The sequence below is a fragment of the Ictidomys tridecemlineatus genome, chromosome 1 (genome assembly GCF_052094955.1).
Source record: "Ictidomys tridecemlineatus isolate mIctTri1 chromosome 1, mIctTri1.hap1, whole genome shotgun sequence".
NCBI lineage: Eukaryota > Metazoa > Chordata > Mammalia > Rodentia > Sciuridae > Ictidomys > Ictidomys tridecemlineatus.
Genome location: NC_135477.1, coordinates 133,698,994 through 133,712,105, shown reverse-complemented (window position 1 = coordinate 133,712,105; position 13,112 = coordinate 133,698,994). Strand labels below are relative to the sequence as shown.

General features: G+C 39.9%; 1 protein-coding gene across 3 annotated transcripts in view; it reads left to right on the top strand.

The window, feature by feature from the left end:
* The window catches only part of Megf10 (multiple EGF like domains 10), a 171,123-nt gene that overhangs the window by 151,452 nt on the left and 6,559 nt on the right, over window positions 1–13,112 (top strand). For 2 of the 3 annotated variants that reach the window (XM_005324140.4, XM_078048105.1), the window contains 6 exons: window positions 2,039–2,167; window positions 4,278–4,406; window positions 6,516–6,752; window positions 7,935–8,062; window positions 8,856–8,979; window positions 12,707–12,751. In XM_005324140.4, coding sequence (XP_005324197.2) covers window positions 2,039–2,167; window positions 4,278–4,406; window positions 6,516–6,752; window positions 7,935–8,062; window positions 8,856–8,979; window positions 12,707–12,751 — 792 coding nt within the window. The remainder of the gene's footprint in view (window positions 1–2,038; window positions 2,168–4,277; window positions 4,407–6,515; window positions 6,753–7,934; window positions 8,063–8,855; window positions 8,980–12,706; window positions 12,752–13,112) is intronic. The other variant, XM_078048094.1, reaches the window with a different exon arrangement.

The following is a 13,112-nucleotide window of genomic DNA, read 5'->3' as shown; positions in this document are numbered from 1 at the left end:
TTTATCATCTATTTTAGTGATCTTTGTGACACTGTGACCAAAATACCTGACAAGAACACCTTAAAAAAGAAATGTTTATTTTGGTTCACAATTTCAGAGGTTCAATCTATGGCTGGCCAACTCCATAGCTCTGGGCCTGAGATAAGGCAGAAAACATGATGGCAGAAGGGCATGGTGGAGGAAAGCAACTCAGGACATGGCACCAGGAAGCAGAGAGAGCTCCACTCACCAGGGACAAAGGCCCCAAAGGCACAGTCCTAGTGATCTACCTCCTCCAGCTACACCCTACCTGCCTACAGTTACTATCCAATTAATCCATATCAGTGGATTCATCCACTGATTAGTCACAATACTCATAACCTAATCATTTTACCTCTGAATTTCATTGTCTTACACATGAACTTTTGGAGGATACCACATATCAACACCATAACAGCATAATAGACTATTCTGTACAAAGTGTTCTATAGCTGAGAATCATTTGAAAAAAATTTTTTTTCACCTCATTTTTTCAATAGAGTGAAGGAGACAAGAGAGGAATATTATTACTTTATAATTATAGTTTTATAGTTATTATTAATAGCATATGATTTAAAATTCCAGCAATGAACTGAGGAGGAAAGACAAGTCAGAAATTGGGCGATTCTTATTTAATACTAATTAGTGAACATAATTAGACAATAGTCTGAACAAGACTTTTCAAATTTTCTAGAAGGGAGAGTAGCCATTTAACCAAGATTTGAAAGGGATAAAAGGTAAGGAAAGAGGTTGTCCCAAACATATTCTCCAGAGATTATACATCTATATTTTTGAATTCCTTAAAGTACTTATAGGCTATAATTTATAATTCTAAAAATTGGGGTCTGCTTCAAACAGAGGACCTTTTTAAGTGGACATAATATGATATATTGGGAGCCCCACAGGATCTAGAGACAGACCTCCCTGTGTTTGTATCATGGTCCTGCTGTTCTGCCATTTGCTACCTATGTGACAGAGTACTTGGGACTTGGTTCTTATTGTAAGATGGGAACATCATCCATGTACTTCTGGGCTGCTGTAAACATTAAGTGAGAGAATGTGTGAAAAGAATCTAGTACATAGTAGGTGCTAAATAAACACATGACACTGGGGAATGTCTCACAGGCTGGCATCTGTGTGCTGTCTCTGTTCTTGAAAGTCAGGCTTTCATTAGGTCTCACCATAAGAAAACAGGAAAATAAAAGGCAGATGTAACATTTGGAAACAGCCATTGAATCAGCCTGTACTGAAGCATCTTGTGTGTCAGAGAGCCCCCAAACACTCCTACAGGGCAGCTGCCAGCCCATGTGAGCCAACAGAGCTTGTGCGTTGTCTTTAGCCCAAGGATCCTGGTGTTCTAAGCCTTGGAAATTGGGGAGCAGTGTGAAGACTTATTGCTTTTTTCAAGGTACCAGTGAAACACAGTTGTTTTTAAGTTAAGCATTCAACCACGCCTCTTTGGTGAAGTTGATAATATTGTCTAAATTAATTACTGATACAGTGGACAAAACTAGTAGCAGAATTGGAGGCTTTCTGTACTACAAGTAAAAGCATGGAGATAATTTTAATATAATTAAAATAATTATATGATTAATTATTGTGACATAATAATTAATAATTTAGTCCATGGAATTTGAGACCAGGATTAAAAAGTAGTTGAGTGAAGAATGAGAAGAAATGGCATAGGTCACATAGCTAGTATGTTGAATACTCCACAGCGTCGATGCATAGACTTCAAGGGATGCTATTAGAAAACACAAGTCTTGCATTCAGAGGTACCAGCGATAGTCATACTGATAGGTATGGAACTCTTCTGCCTCCTGTTTGTGAATTACAACCTACTTGCAAAACCCCTTCTTAGAACTTCTAAGAAGCCCTGTGACAAGCTGACATATGCACATATGTCTTTATTCTCAAATGGTTCAGTAGCCTTGAAGTTTAAACACAACTGTGTTGGAGGCAGGAGCTGTGTTTTCCCTCAGCAGCCTTCAGACCCCAGCTATCTTCCCTCCTTGCACAGGATGTCCTTTGGGGTTTTATGGCAAGGACTGTGCAATGATATGCCAGTGTCAAAATGGAGCCGACTGCGACCACATCTCTGGACAGTGTACCTGCCGCACGGGATTCATGGGGAGGCACTGTGAGCAGAGTGAGTATGAGAGCATGAGGTCACTAGACAGGAATTCTTTCCCTTGGAGTCAATTTTCCTACATGTTTGGAAATATTAAAGAGCAGAATTATTGCAATTTTTATGTGGTTTGAGCTGATGGCTGGTTACTTACCAGCACAGGTGACTTCTCCTCCCTGGGATCCTTGCTATTGTCTTTCCCTGCAAATGCTTCTTCTGAGCAAATCACTCAGTACTCTGGGTGGAGGAGGTGTGACTACAAGGATGAGGACAGAATTCAAATTTTCCATTCTATTCTTTCTGGCTCGCCCTTCCTCTCTCTTTTATTTTTGGAATGTGGCTGCTCAGAGGCAATCAAGCTTGCTTCATGGCTGAGGCAAGGCCAGGCTCGAATTGGAGGGGAGGGTGTTAGATGGGGAGCGGGACTGAGGGCTCAGTACCAGCCCCAGGAGCTGGTTCAGGAGCAAGGCTGTGCAAATGTTGCACCCTTTTGACTGCTTTTTCTACATGGTTCTTTTATACTATATCCACTAACAACTTCTCATCAGAGTCTTAACCTTCAAGATGACATATTACCTTATTTTTTTAAAAATTCCACTCAGAACATATTCTATTGGAATTCCTTATCCTTGTTTTTCCATTTTTACCCCCCAGCTATGCATCTGCTCACAGGTTTAGCCTTGAACTGAGTATTTCAAATTTGCTTATCATTCCTTTGTTCTATAACTTTCATTTGGTATTTAAGATGAGTAAATAAGGACTGAGAACTATAGGGGGCACACTCATATATAGTACAAGACCTAGGAGGTAGGAAGAGGTGCAGGAGAATTCCTGCTCACCAGAGAGTACAGTCTTAGCAAGGGCGCAGCAAGGAAGACATGGTTATAGGGGCAGTGTGACCTGGAGGGGTGGATCAGCAGAGCAGGACTTTGGCAATAAAGCATTGCTTCCCTCCACTCCACCAGCACCTACTATCCTCTGGGCAGCAAGGTGGTCTCAGTCACCTGTGCTTGATCCCAGCTCATCTTTGCACACCTTCCCTCTAGCAAATGCTACAGGAGTGACATAAGGGTTCAGCTCAAGACAGTGAGAGCCCAGTTTTAGTTTTGTATCTGTTTCATTTAATCATAAAGCAGATACTGAGTCACATGGTGGCATGTACACCCCTCTTTGTGTATGTGTGTATATGTATAAATTTTTAAGCATAGGCATGGAAACCAGAATGGGCTCTAAACTGACCACCACTTGAATGCCAGATGACTGATTAATTAAGGTCTTATTAAATAAAAGCCTCTAAATGCTTCCACAATGACTGTGAACATCAAATTTACATGTCTGTATTTTTGAAGACTTGTCCCAGTGCTCATTTGTAAACAGAATCCTTGTGTTTGCAGAGCCCTCAGCGAATAATAACACATTGCCCCCTGCTGCTCATTCTATGAAAACACCAGTATTTTGTCATGAAGATTTTTAGGTTTGACTTATCTATGCTATTCTTTGAACTTCATGTATATAATAATTCTTATTATATACATCATAAGAATCTTACTATTTTAGTCTGACTGCAACTTGCAGAGCCAAAGTCTGAACCTTTGTTTGACAAATGAAGTTCTTACCAAGAAAATTAACAAAACTGTCCTCCCCTACTTCTACTCCCTCTGATCCAAGTGAGTATGTGTATTTAGAAGGATCCTTAAATCTCCAATAAAATACAGGTGTTCTTAAGGAAGCTTCTCTAGTTGGCTTCTCAGTTTAGGCCCCTTCCAACCATAATTTTGCCTGCTAGAGTCATCTCAAATTCCTCTTTATGATTACGTTTATCTGTTTCATGGGAGTTTCACAGACTCTTTCTATATGCATCAGGGAAGTATGTGTGTACAGCAGCCGGAAGTGGCAGGAGCTGTAATTTTGAGTAATTCAGTCTCTAGCCCTGTGCAGCCTGAGTTGTGAGACCCACCAAGACTCAGGGTCTGCTGTCCAGCTCTGGGACACCCTGAGCATTACAAGTCTGCCGGAACAGGAGCTTACTGAAAGGACTTACCTCCTAATATGCAGGGACATTCAGTAAGAGACAGTCTTGCTTCAGATCCCCAAGACTGGGGAGCCACACTGATTTTATCTCCTTTTCCAGAGTGCCCTGCAGGGACCTATGGCTATGGCTGTCGCCAGATATGTGACTGTATGAACAACTCCACCTGCGACCACATCACTGGGACCTGTTACTGCAGCCCAGGATGGAAAGGGGCACGATGTGATCAAGGTAAGGATACTAGTAAATAATAACTGCAACCTCATATTGCATGACCACCAGGCACACACAATGGCAGGTATTTTCACTTATGATCCAGTGTAATCCTCACTGGCTATGTATTTACTCACTAGGATGGATGCTGTATTGTTGATGTCCTACAGATTAAGAAACTAAATCTTAAAGGGGTTGAGTAATTTCCCCAAGGACACATAACTGGTATGTAGAAAATGTCACAGTTTTGATGCCAGGTTCTGTTATTCTACAAACATTCTATCGGGGCTATGATTTTTTTCAGTTTTATTGAGGTATAACTAATATATGAAAAGACACACCTATGTAAAGCATACAATTTGACAAAATCTAGAATATGTTTATACCCATGAAACCATCATCATAATAATGACAAGTTCCATAGCTCAATAAGTCTCCTTGTGCCCCTTCCTGCCACTAGTTCTTGGGTCCCAGGCAATCACTAATCTACTTTCTGTTATTATAAATGAGTTTTCATTTTCTAGAATTTTATATAAGTGGAATCATACTGTCCTCTATGTTTGTCAGCTTAACTATTTTTAAATAAACCATGTTCTTTTATTCTCAATAGTTCCATTCTTTTTGTTGTCGAGTAGCATTTCATTGTGTGGATAGACAACAATGAAATTTGGTGACCATTCACCTGTAGGTAGACATTTGGATTGCTTCCAGTTTAGGGGGCTATTACAGATAAAGTTACTGTGAACAACAGCGTACCAGCATTTGTATGGAACTTCATTTCTCTTGGATGAATAGCTAGGAGTGGAATGACCAAGTCACTGTAGGCATATGTTGAACACTTTAAGAAACTTATGTCTGTGGTTTTTAGCTAGGATGTGTATCGTAGTCACCTGGGAACATTTCTGATATACATAGTCTCACCCGGGCAGTTCTTACTCTGGGGGTGGATGGGGCCTCTGAGAAGGAGCTTCTGATGGTTTTGCCTTCTAGGGGGCCTCTGCTCCTACCGCACACAGTGCTGTCTGGTGGCAATCAGCAGGTGGGTGGTGAAAGGCCACAAACATGGACCTATGACAAATGAAGTTCTGCAGACCATCTAAGCTCTCATATTTGAAAATTTTAATTTCTTTCATAAAATAACATACATGTTCACAGTTTATCTTTGATTGTAATCACAGCTGGATGTTATACCTCATTATCATATCATGACTATAAATGCACTGTCATCTCACTAGAATAACCTGAGATCTCTATGTTTCAGGGAAAATAGTTTATCGGAGGTTCTTCTAGTGTTAAGAATCATAAAGTCACAGGAGCATTTATCTAAGCAGAAAGCAGCTACACCAAAGGCCACTTTTCTCATTTTAGATGATGAAACTGCAGCCTTGGAGCTAAAGGGAAAGTTCCTAACATCGGAGTCACTTTTTCAGATGTCCAATTTCTCGACTCTCAAATTGGAACCCTAAGCTTTCTCACTTGATAGAAGAACTAAGTAAAACTGAATTTTGAGTTTAATGAGTAAGGGTGATGTTATAGCGTGATGTTATCAGGTTTTATCAGGAGAAATCTTAATGTAATAGAAAATAACTTTCCACAGAATGGGATCTCTTCTAAGGTAAAAGGCTCTGGAATTAGGTCTTGGACTAGATTTATAATGGAGTTATGCCAGCTTGGAAAGAAAATTACTCTTGGAAACACCAAAATAAATGTAATATTAAGTTAGAGAGTTGGGCATTTGTAATTTATCTCTGTATAAGGTCCATAACGAATAATAAGTAAAACAAAGCAACAATTAGATAAATTAGTGTTCCAAATTAATCACCAGTTTAAGGTTTAAATTTGAAATATGTAAGAAGCTCCCAAGCCCTACTGCTGAATCTTTGGATTCAACTCCTGTCTCTTTGAGGCTTAGAGCAGACCTTCTCTGGGAACAGACAAACCAACAACATCTGAAAGTGAAGAATGTTTTTCTTTTCCTGCTCTCTTTCCAGAAGTTTCCAAATTAACATTTCATGAACTGAAAATATCCAGGCATTAGCACAGTAGGAGATTTTTGTAAATAGAAATCAAGCACTTATCCTGCACATGGTCCTCTTTATCCGATTCTTTTTTTCTGTTTTTCCCTAGCTGGTGTTATAATCGTTGGGAATTTGAACAGTCTAAGCCGAACCAGCACTGCCCTCCCCGCTGACTCCTACCAGATCGGGGCCATTGCGGGCATCATCATTCTTGTCCTCGTTGTTCTCTTCCTACTGGCGTTGTTCATTATTTATAGACACAAGCAGAAGGGGAAGGAGTCAAGCATGCCAGCGGTGACCTACACTCCTGCCATGCGGGTCATCAATGCAGACTACACCATTTCAGGCAAGACTGGAGTCATGAGAGGCTTTCACTCCTTGCAAAGTTAGGCTTCTGTCCTGGGTCTTTGAAACTGGGTGTTTGGTTGTCCATTGTTTCTGTCCATTCTCCCTAGGAGGACGGCATGTTCAAAACAGGTGTAAATTGCTAGAGATGTGTTTTACATTTCAATAGCAGTAAAACCACCACCCCATCATTTTCCATGAGGCTTTTTAAATTGGGCTTGTTGTGTGGTTACTTTGGATTTAGGGAATTGAGGCTTTGCTGGGCACTCAGTCCCAAGCTCTTGTCCCGTGTGAGAAGGGAGAGAAGGAGTCAGGAGCCAAGTTTACCAAGGTCATGGAGCAGCTCAGGGAAGTGGACCAGGTCTTGTGTCTCTGGCCTTCAGTCTTTTCTACAGTGACTTCCAGTCTCTCTGAGTCCACTCGAGCCATTAACTGAAAACAACAACAACAACAAAAACAAGTTGTATCTGAAACCATTGTTTGGTATCATCAGTAACCAAGGCAGTGCTTTAGAAAGCTCTTCTAAATCTTCCTTTCTGTCACAAATCAATTATATATATATGAATGAATACATATATATAATTGACCCATTCAACCATCAAAAGAAGTAACCGTTTAAACTGAGGAATTTGAAAATGTAAAATCCTTATTAATTTTGGAGCAATTAATTAATGAAGGATTTCAGGCTGGTTGCATATTTATAAATATGATTCTGGGGGAATATGTAAAGTACCTGATTTACATAGTAGTACATTTTCAGTACAGAATGATTATATCAAAATATCAAATGTTTAATGAAGTTGAGCAACTTATGTTAGATGCATGTACATCACAATGAATTCTAACCGTAATACCCCAATTTTAAAAAAAAATCAAGTATTTAAAAATTAAAAGAGCATAGTTGGAGCAGAAGTAGCTTCAAATTATGCTGTCCTAGCTCTTACTAGCCCCAGAGCTAAAAGCAGCTGTCTCTGGATGCTCTCACACTTTGTGCACAGAGGCAGGTAGAAGGGCAGATGCCTGCTCTGTCTAGGAGCCTTGCTGAGTGGGCTGGGCAGGAGGGGATGCTGCCCAGCTTGCGATATGGAAGCAGTCCAAACATTTGCTCTGTCGTTTTGGTTATCTTTTTTCCCACTGATGCAAGGGAGCCTTCCATCTTTACCATTTCTTTCTCTTCTTGCAGAAACCCTGCCCCACAGCAACGGTGGAAATCCCAACAGCCACTACTTCACCAATCCCAGTTACCACACCCTTACCCAGTGTGCCACATCCCCTCATGTCAACAACAGGGACAGGATGACCATTGCCAAGGTAAGAGGAAGGGGCTCAAGTTGGAAGGCAGGCAGGGAGAGAGGAAAAGAGCAAGTTTAGTCAGGGCTGTGGTTGCACATGCTGCTCTGTTTTATATACATTGTCCAATTCCTCTAAACAGCCCTCTGAGCATGGCATGGCATCTCAGGTTTACTGACAAAATCCTGTATAACAGGGAGCTTCACGCCCTTCCAAGTGGCTGCCCAGCTAGTGGGTGAGGCAGCTGCTATATGAGTCAGTCTCCCTGTCTGTACTCCCTGTCATTATACCTCCTGGAAAAAAAAATATTTCCAATTTTAAATGAGATTTTAAAATGATTTCTTGCAATGACATTAATAAAAACATAAAGCCCTCTAGCAAAATCAAGTCTGAGTAAAATCACCAACATTTTTCCCCCAACTGATTTCCTTTCAGTACCCTTTTCTAGCCCCCTTCTACTACAGTAACAGCAATATTCGTTTATTTGGGTGGGCTCATATGGAATTGTTAATTTTGTAAGTCAAAAAGAGTCACTTACCAACAATCTAATACTATGTGCTAAGCATTTCTAACCACTCTATAAATATAAACTCAGTCTTCACACCAATCCCATAAATCAATATGATTATTATCCTCATTTTATAGATAAAGAAACTCATGTGTGCAAAGGCTGAAGCCCCAAACCCCCTAAATGCTCCTAACCCCAAACATTTCTCTGGTGAGACCTGGGCTTGCTTTTCCTCAGATAGGCAACACTATGTTGTGCCACATTATATCGTGTCTTTAAATGTTTTATTGTTTATGTTTTTAACAGTCAAAAAACAATCAGTTGTTTGTGAATCTTAAAAACGTGAATCCTGGGAAGAGAGGCCCCGTGGTGGACTGCACAGGGACCCTGCCCGCAGACTGGAAACACGGTGGCTACCTCAACGAGCTCGGTGCGTTCGCCCCATACTCCAGCAAGATCCTTTAGCTTCTGTCATCTGAAATAGTCACAGATCTGTGTCTGTACCACAGTGATATATTAGAAACACATTAGAGAAACCACATAATTATGCCCAGCACTTGTATAGGACTTACTACCATCCTAAGTCTTGTATTTGTTCAACAAAATTTATTAAGTTCCTACTGAGTGCCAGGAATTTCTCCATGTGAAAGTTGAGAAACTGAGTCATAAAGGGGTTGAGGGACTTGCACAAGGTCTGGTGGCCTGTTAAAAAGTTAGAGCTGGTTTTTTAATACTGTTCCCTTGGTGCCAGGCCATGTGCTCTTCTTTGTTCTCTTTTAATATTGGGCATCATGATCAACATCCCTTCCTTTCAGGTGAGGAAACAGATATCAACTGGAATAGAATCAAAAGTCTTCAAATCTTTTGCAATCAGATCCCTTCTTATTCTTAAAGATTATTGAGGACCCCAAAATGCTTCCATTGATATGGGTAGTCCATGGTTGACCAGATCCATTGCTGAGGCTGAATATCATGGTGGAAGGGTGGTGGCAGAGGAAAGCTGTCAGCTCATGGCAGCCAGGAAAGGAATGGGGGAGGGAATTGGAGCCATGGACAAGGACAAATAGAGGGCAAGGTCATGCCTTCGGTGACCTACTTCCTCCAGCCACACCCCACCTGACTACAGTTACCAGCCAATAGTCCATTCATCTTTTTAATCCATCAAAGGGTTTAACCCATTGATGAGGTTTTAGCTCTCAGACTGTAAGCATTTCACCTCTGAATATTCCTGCATTGCCTAACATGAGCTTTTCAGGACACATTAAGATGTATACCAAAACATTAACTTATTTAAAATAATAATATATCTTTTTGTGATTATGTAAAGCATGTTTTTAGGAAAAATAGCATTTTTAAAAACCCCTCAAATTAGAAAAATAGCAGTGTTTTATATTTTATAAATCTCCTAGATGTCTGGTTTAACTGAAAAATAAATACCTAGATCCTCATCATTTTCTACATTTGGTCAGCTGTGATCTCACACCTTGAATAGCTTCTGGAAAACTCCATTGTACACTTGCAAGAGAATTGGAGTGAAAAGGGCAAATAAGATCTTTATTTTATTATGAAAATCATTTTCATCAAGTTTTCATCATCTGAAAAGGAGTTGGGAGTACCTAGTCACACTTAAAGAACTGTGATTCACAGTTTCCTGAAAACTGTGGTACAGTTTCCAATATGTGTGTGCATTCCTTAGTGGTAACAAACCTTTTTTCATGTATTTATTTGGTGGTAGGGTTGCCAGAAAGCCCAGATGAATAACAAATATTTTTTTAGGACAAATGCATCACAAAGATTGTATGAAACATGCTTGTTGTTTTGTCAAAACTCAAACTTAACTGATTTACATAGTAGTGCATTTTCAGTACAGAATGATTATATCAAAATAATCAAGTGTTTAACGAAGCTGACCAACTTTATGTTAGGTACATGTACATCATAATGTGATATACATCTCCTTTCACCTCACCTTGCACAAATCTGGCAATCTTACTGGGCATGCATTCCACAAATCTTGTTCTAAAGGTGCATGAATTGGGAAGCACAGAGGGTTTGACTCTATTGTCCAAAATTTCAAAGAAGATAAGGAAGAAAGCTAGGGCTCAAAGTTGGTTATTGCTTCTCTGTGAATGCTGAATGTAGGAACCAATCCCTGTGGGCTCAAGAATGCCTCTTATTGTAGAAATAGAAATGTTTCAGTAGAAAAGTGAGTGCAAATTTTTAACTTTCATCTGCATTCTATACCAATATTCTCAACAGCTTTGTATTTATAGACACAGTACAATTATACATATATCACATTTTTATTATGCTTATTGGTAAAAATCATTTAACATTAAAAGAGATTTTTAAGTATCTAAATTATAATTTAGTCCAAAGAAGTATATGAATTGATATTCAGTAAGATGCCAACCAATGGCAATGAGGAAAAAGGTCCTTTTGTTCTGTTTAATTACTGTAATAACTTCACTGGTCCTATAAACATCTCTCCTTTCTGTCTCAGTAACACCTTAGGGACTAATTGTTGGGAACATACTGTCTTCACTGAAAATTCTGGATCTATGGAGCACGCATCTGGGGGATTGGTACATGTAGGCGTTCATGAGGAAGCCTGCCTGCTCCATTGTAAAACAGCTCAAGGTCATACAAGTCAGTGGAGAGAGAATCTTGCTGGGTGGCTGGTCTCACAGCTTCAGCTTATTTCCTTGTTTTCTCTCCACTCCATGCTGCTCTTCTGTCTCCTTGGGAAAGTCTAGCCACTGCACAGCTCAGACCAAGATGGACAGCTAGTAAGACTTTCCATAGTTTGGAGATGGTCAGGGAATTAGGGAAAGAATAACAGAGCTCCCTGTTATGACAGCTCTCAGAGGCCACAGGCCCTGCCCCTTCCATGGGGGTCTCTCTACAAAGTCTGGAAGCCCCCAAGATCACCCTCACTTTTAAATCCAACTGTAAGTTTACAGGTCACCAAGTTTATCCTTCAGGTCAATAATTTGCTAAAAGGATTCACAGAACTTACTGAATGCTCTTATACTCAGAGTTATAGTTTATTACAGAATAAGGATTAAAATAAGCCAAGAGAAGAGACCCCTGGGGGAGAGTTCAGGAAAGGGCAAAGCAAGATGCTATTATTTCTTCTCTCCCAGAGGAGTCAGGGACAGGGCTAACTTTTCCTGGCAAAAATATGTGATCATATACACAGAGTATGGCCAAGCAGGGAAGCTCAACCCAGTTCTGGTATCCAGAGATTTGGGGGGCTTGGTCCTGTGGATATGATCACCTGCGCATGTGACTGATCTTTAGTTTGCACCCCTCCTGAGGTCAAGCTGATGTCACATGACCCAACCATATATTACTTTGTTAGGCTATCTAGTGTAATCTCCATGAAAGCAGAGACACTTTTATTGGGCAGGATAATCCAAAGACATAGGGATCACCTCCCAGGAGTTAAAGGCAAAGGTCAGACTTCTCTTTTGATAAGGTTAATTCTTTACTATAAATCCTTCTAAACTATCTTCCTGTATAACCCTGTAAGTCTCCCACCAACCAGGAGCCAGGCTAGACTCTTTACAACCTAGAGAAGAAAGTGTTCCCTTGTCTTATCCTATAGTCATTGAAATTACACATACTCTCCTCCTTAAGGGAAGCCTCCCTCTTTCTTTACAGAAGCATGCCTTGCTCAGTAGCCATTACCATCAGAACCTGAGTTTAATATCACTCTAAGAGACGTGTACACAAGCATCATTTTCTTAAAACTCTCAATACTTATGTATAATTCTCATCACAAGTCATTTCTCTCTGCTTTTAACCTAAGTCCATAACGTTCTTTAAGAGATTATAGTGGAAACAATGATATAGCTGAATAATGGTTACTGAGAAAACAATTTGAAAACTATCAGAGCCTTGAAAGAGCTGCCCTTGGGAGTGAATTCTCAAGTTTTTGTCTTAGCTGTGTCTCTACTATGCAACCTTGAATCAAGAATATTGGATCATCTCTGTGCCTCAGATTCTGCTGAATCAACAGCTTTTCCCTAAGTCCTTATAAAATAAACAGGTGAATGTCAGATATAGGTGCACACCCTGCATCTTGTGTTTGGAACATTAGATGGGTTTTTTTCTTCCTTTCAGTGTTTTTTTGTTTTCTTCCTTCATCATAGGTGCTTTTGGACTTGACAGAAGCTATATGGGAAAATCCTTAAAAGGTATGATATATATTTGGGATATATATATATATATATATATATATATATATATATATATATCAACCACAATTTAAACACCACTTATCTCAAAGACTGAAATCCTTTTCTAAACAAGTAATAGGATAGAGATAATCCAGGATTGTCACTATGTAAATGATTACTCCACCTGTTTTACTCAGTTTTGCATCACTGTGACCAGAAGAGCTGACAAGAACAACATAAAGAGGATAAGTTTCTTTTTGGCTTACGGTTTCAGAGGTCACAGTTCACAGATGGCCAGCTCCATAGCTCTGGGCCCAAGGTGAACATCATGGCAGAAGGGCGTGGTGAAGGAAAATAGCTCAGAACATGGCCATCAGGA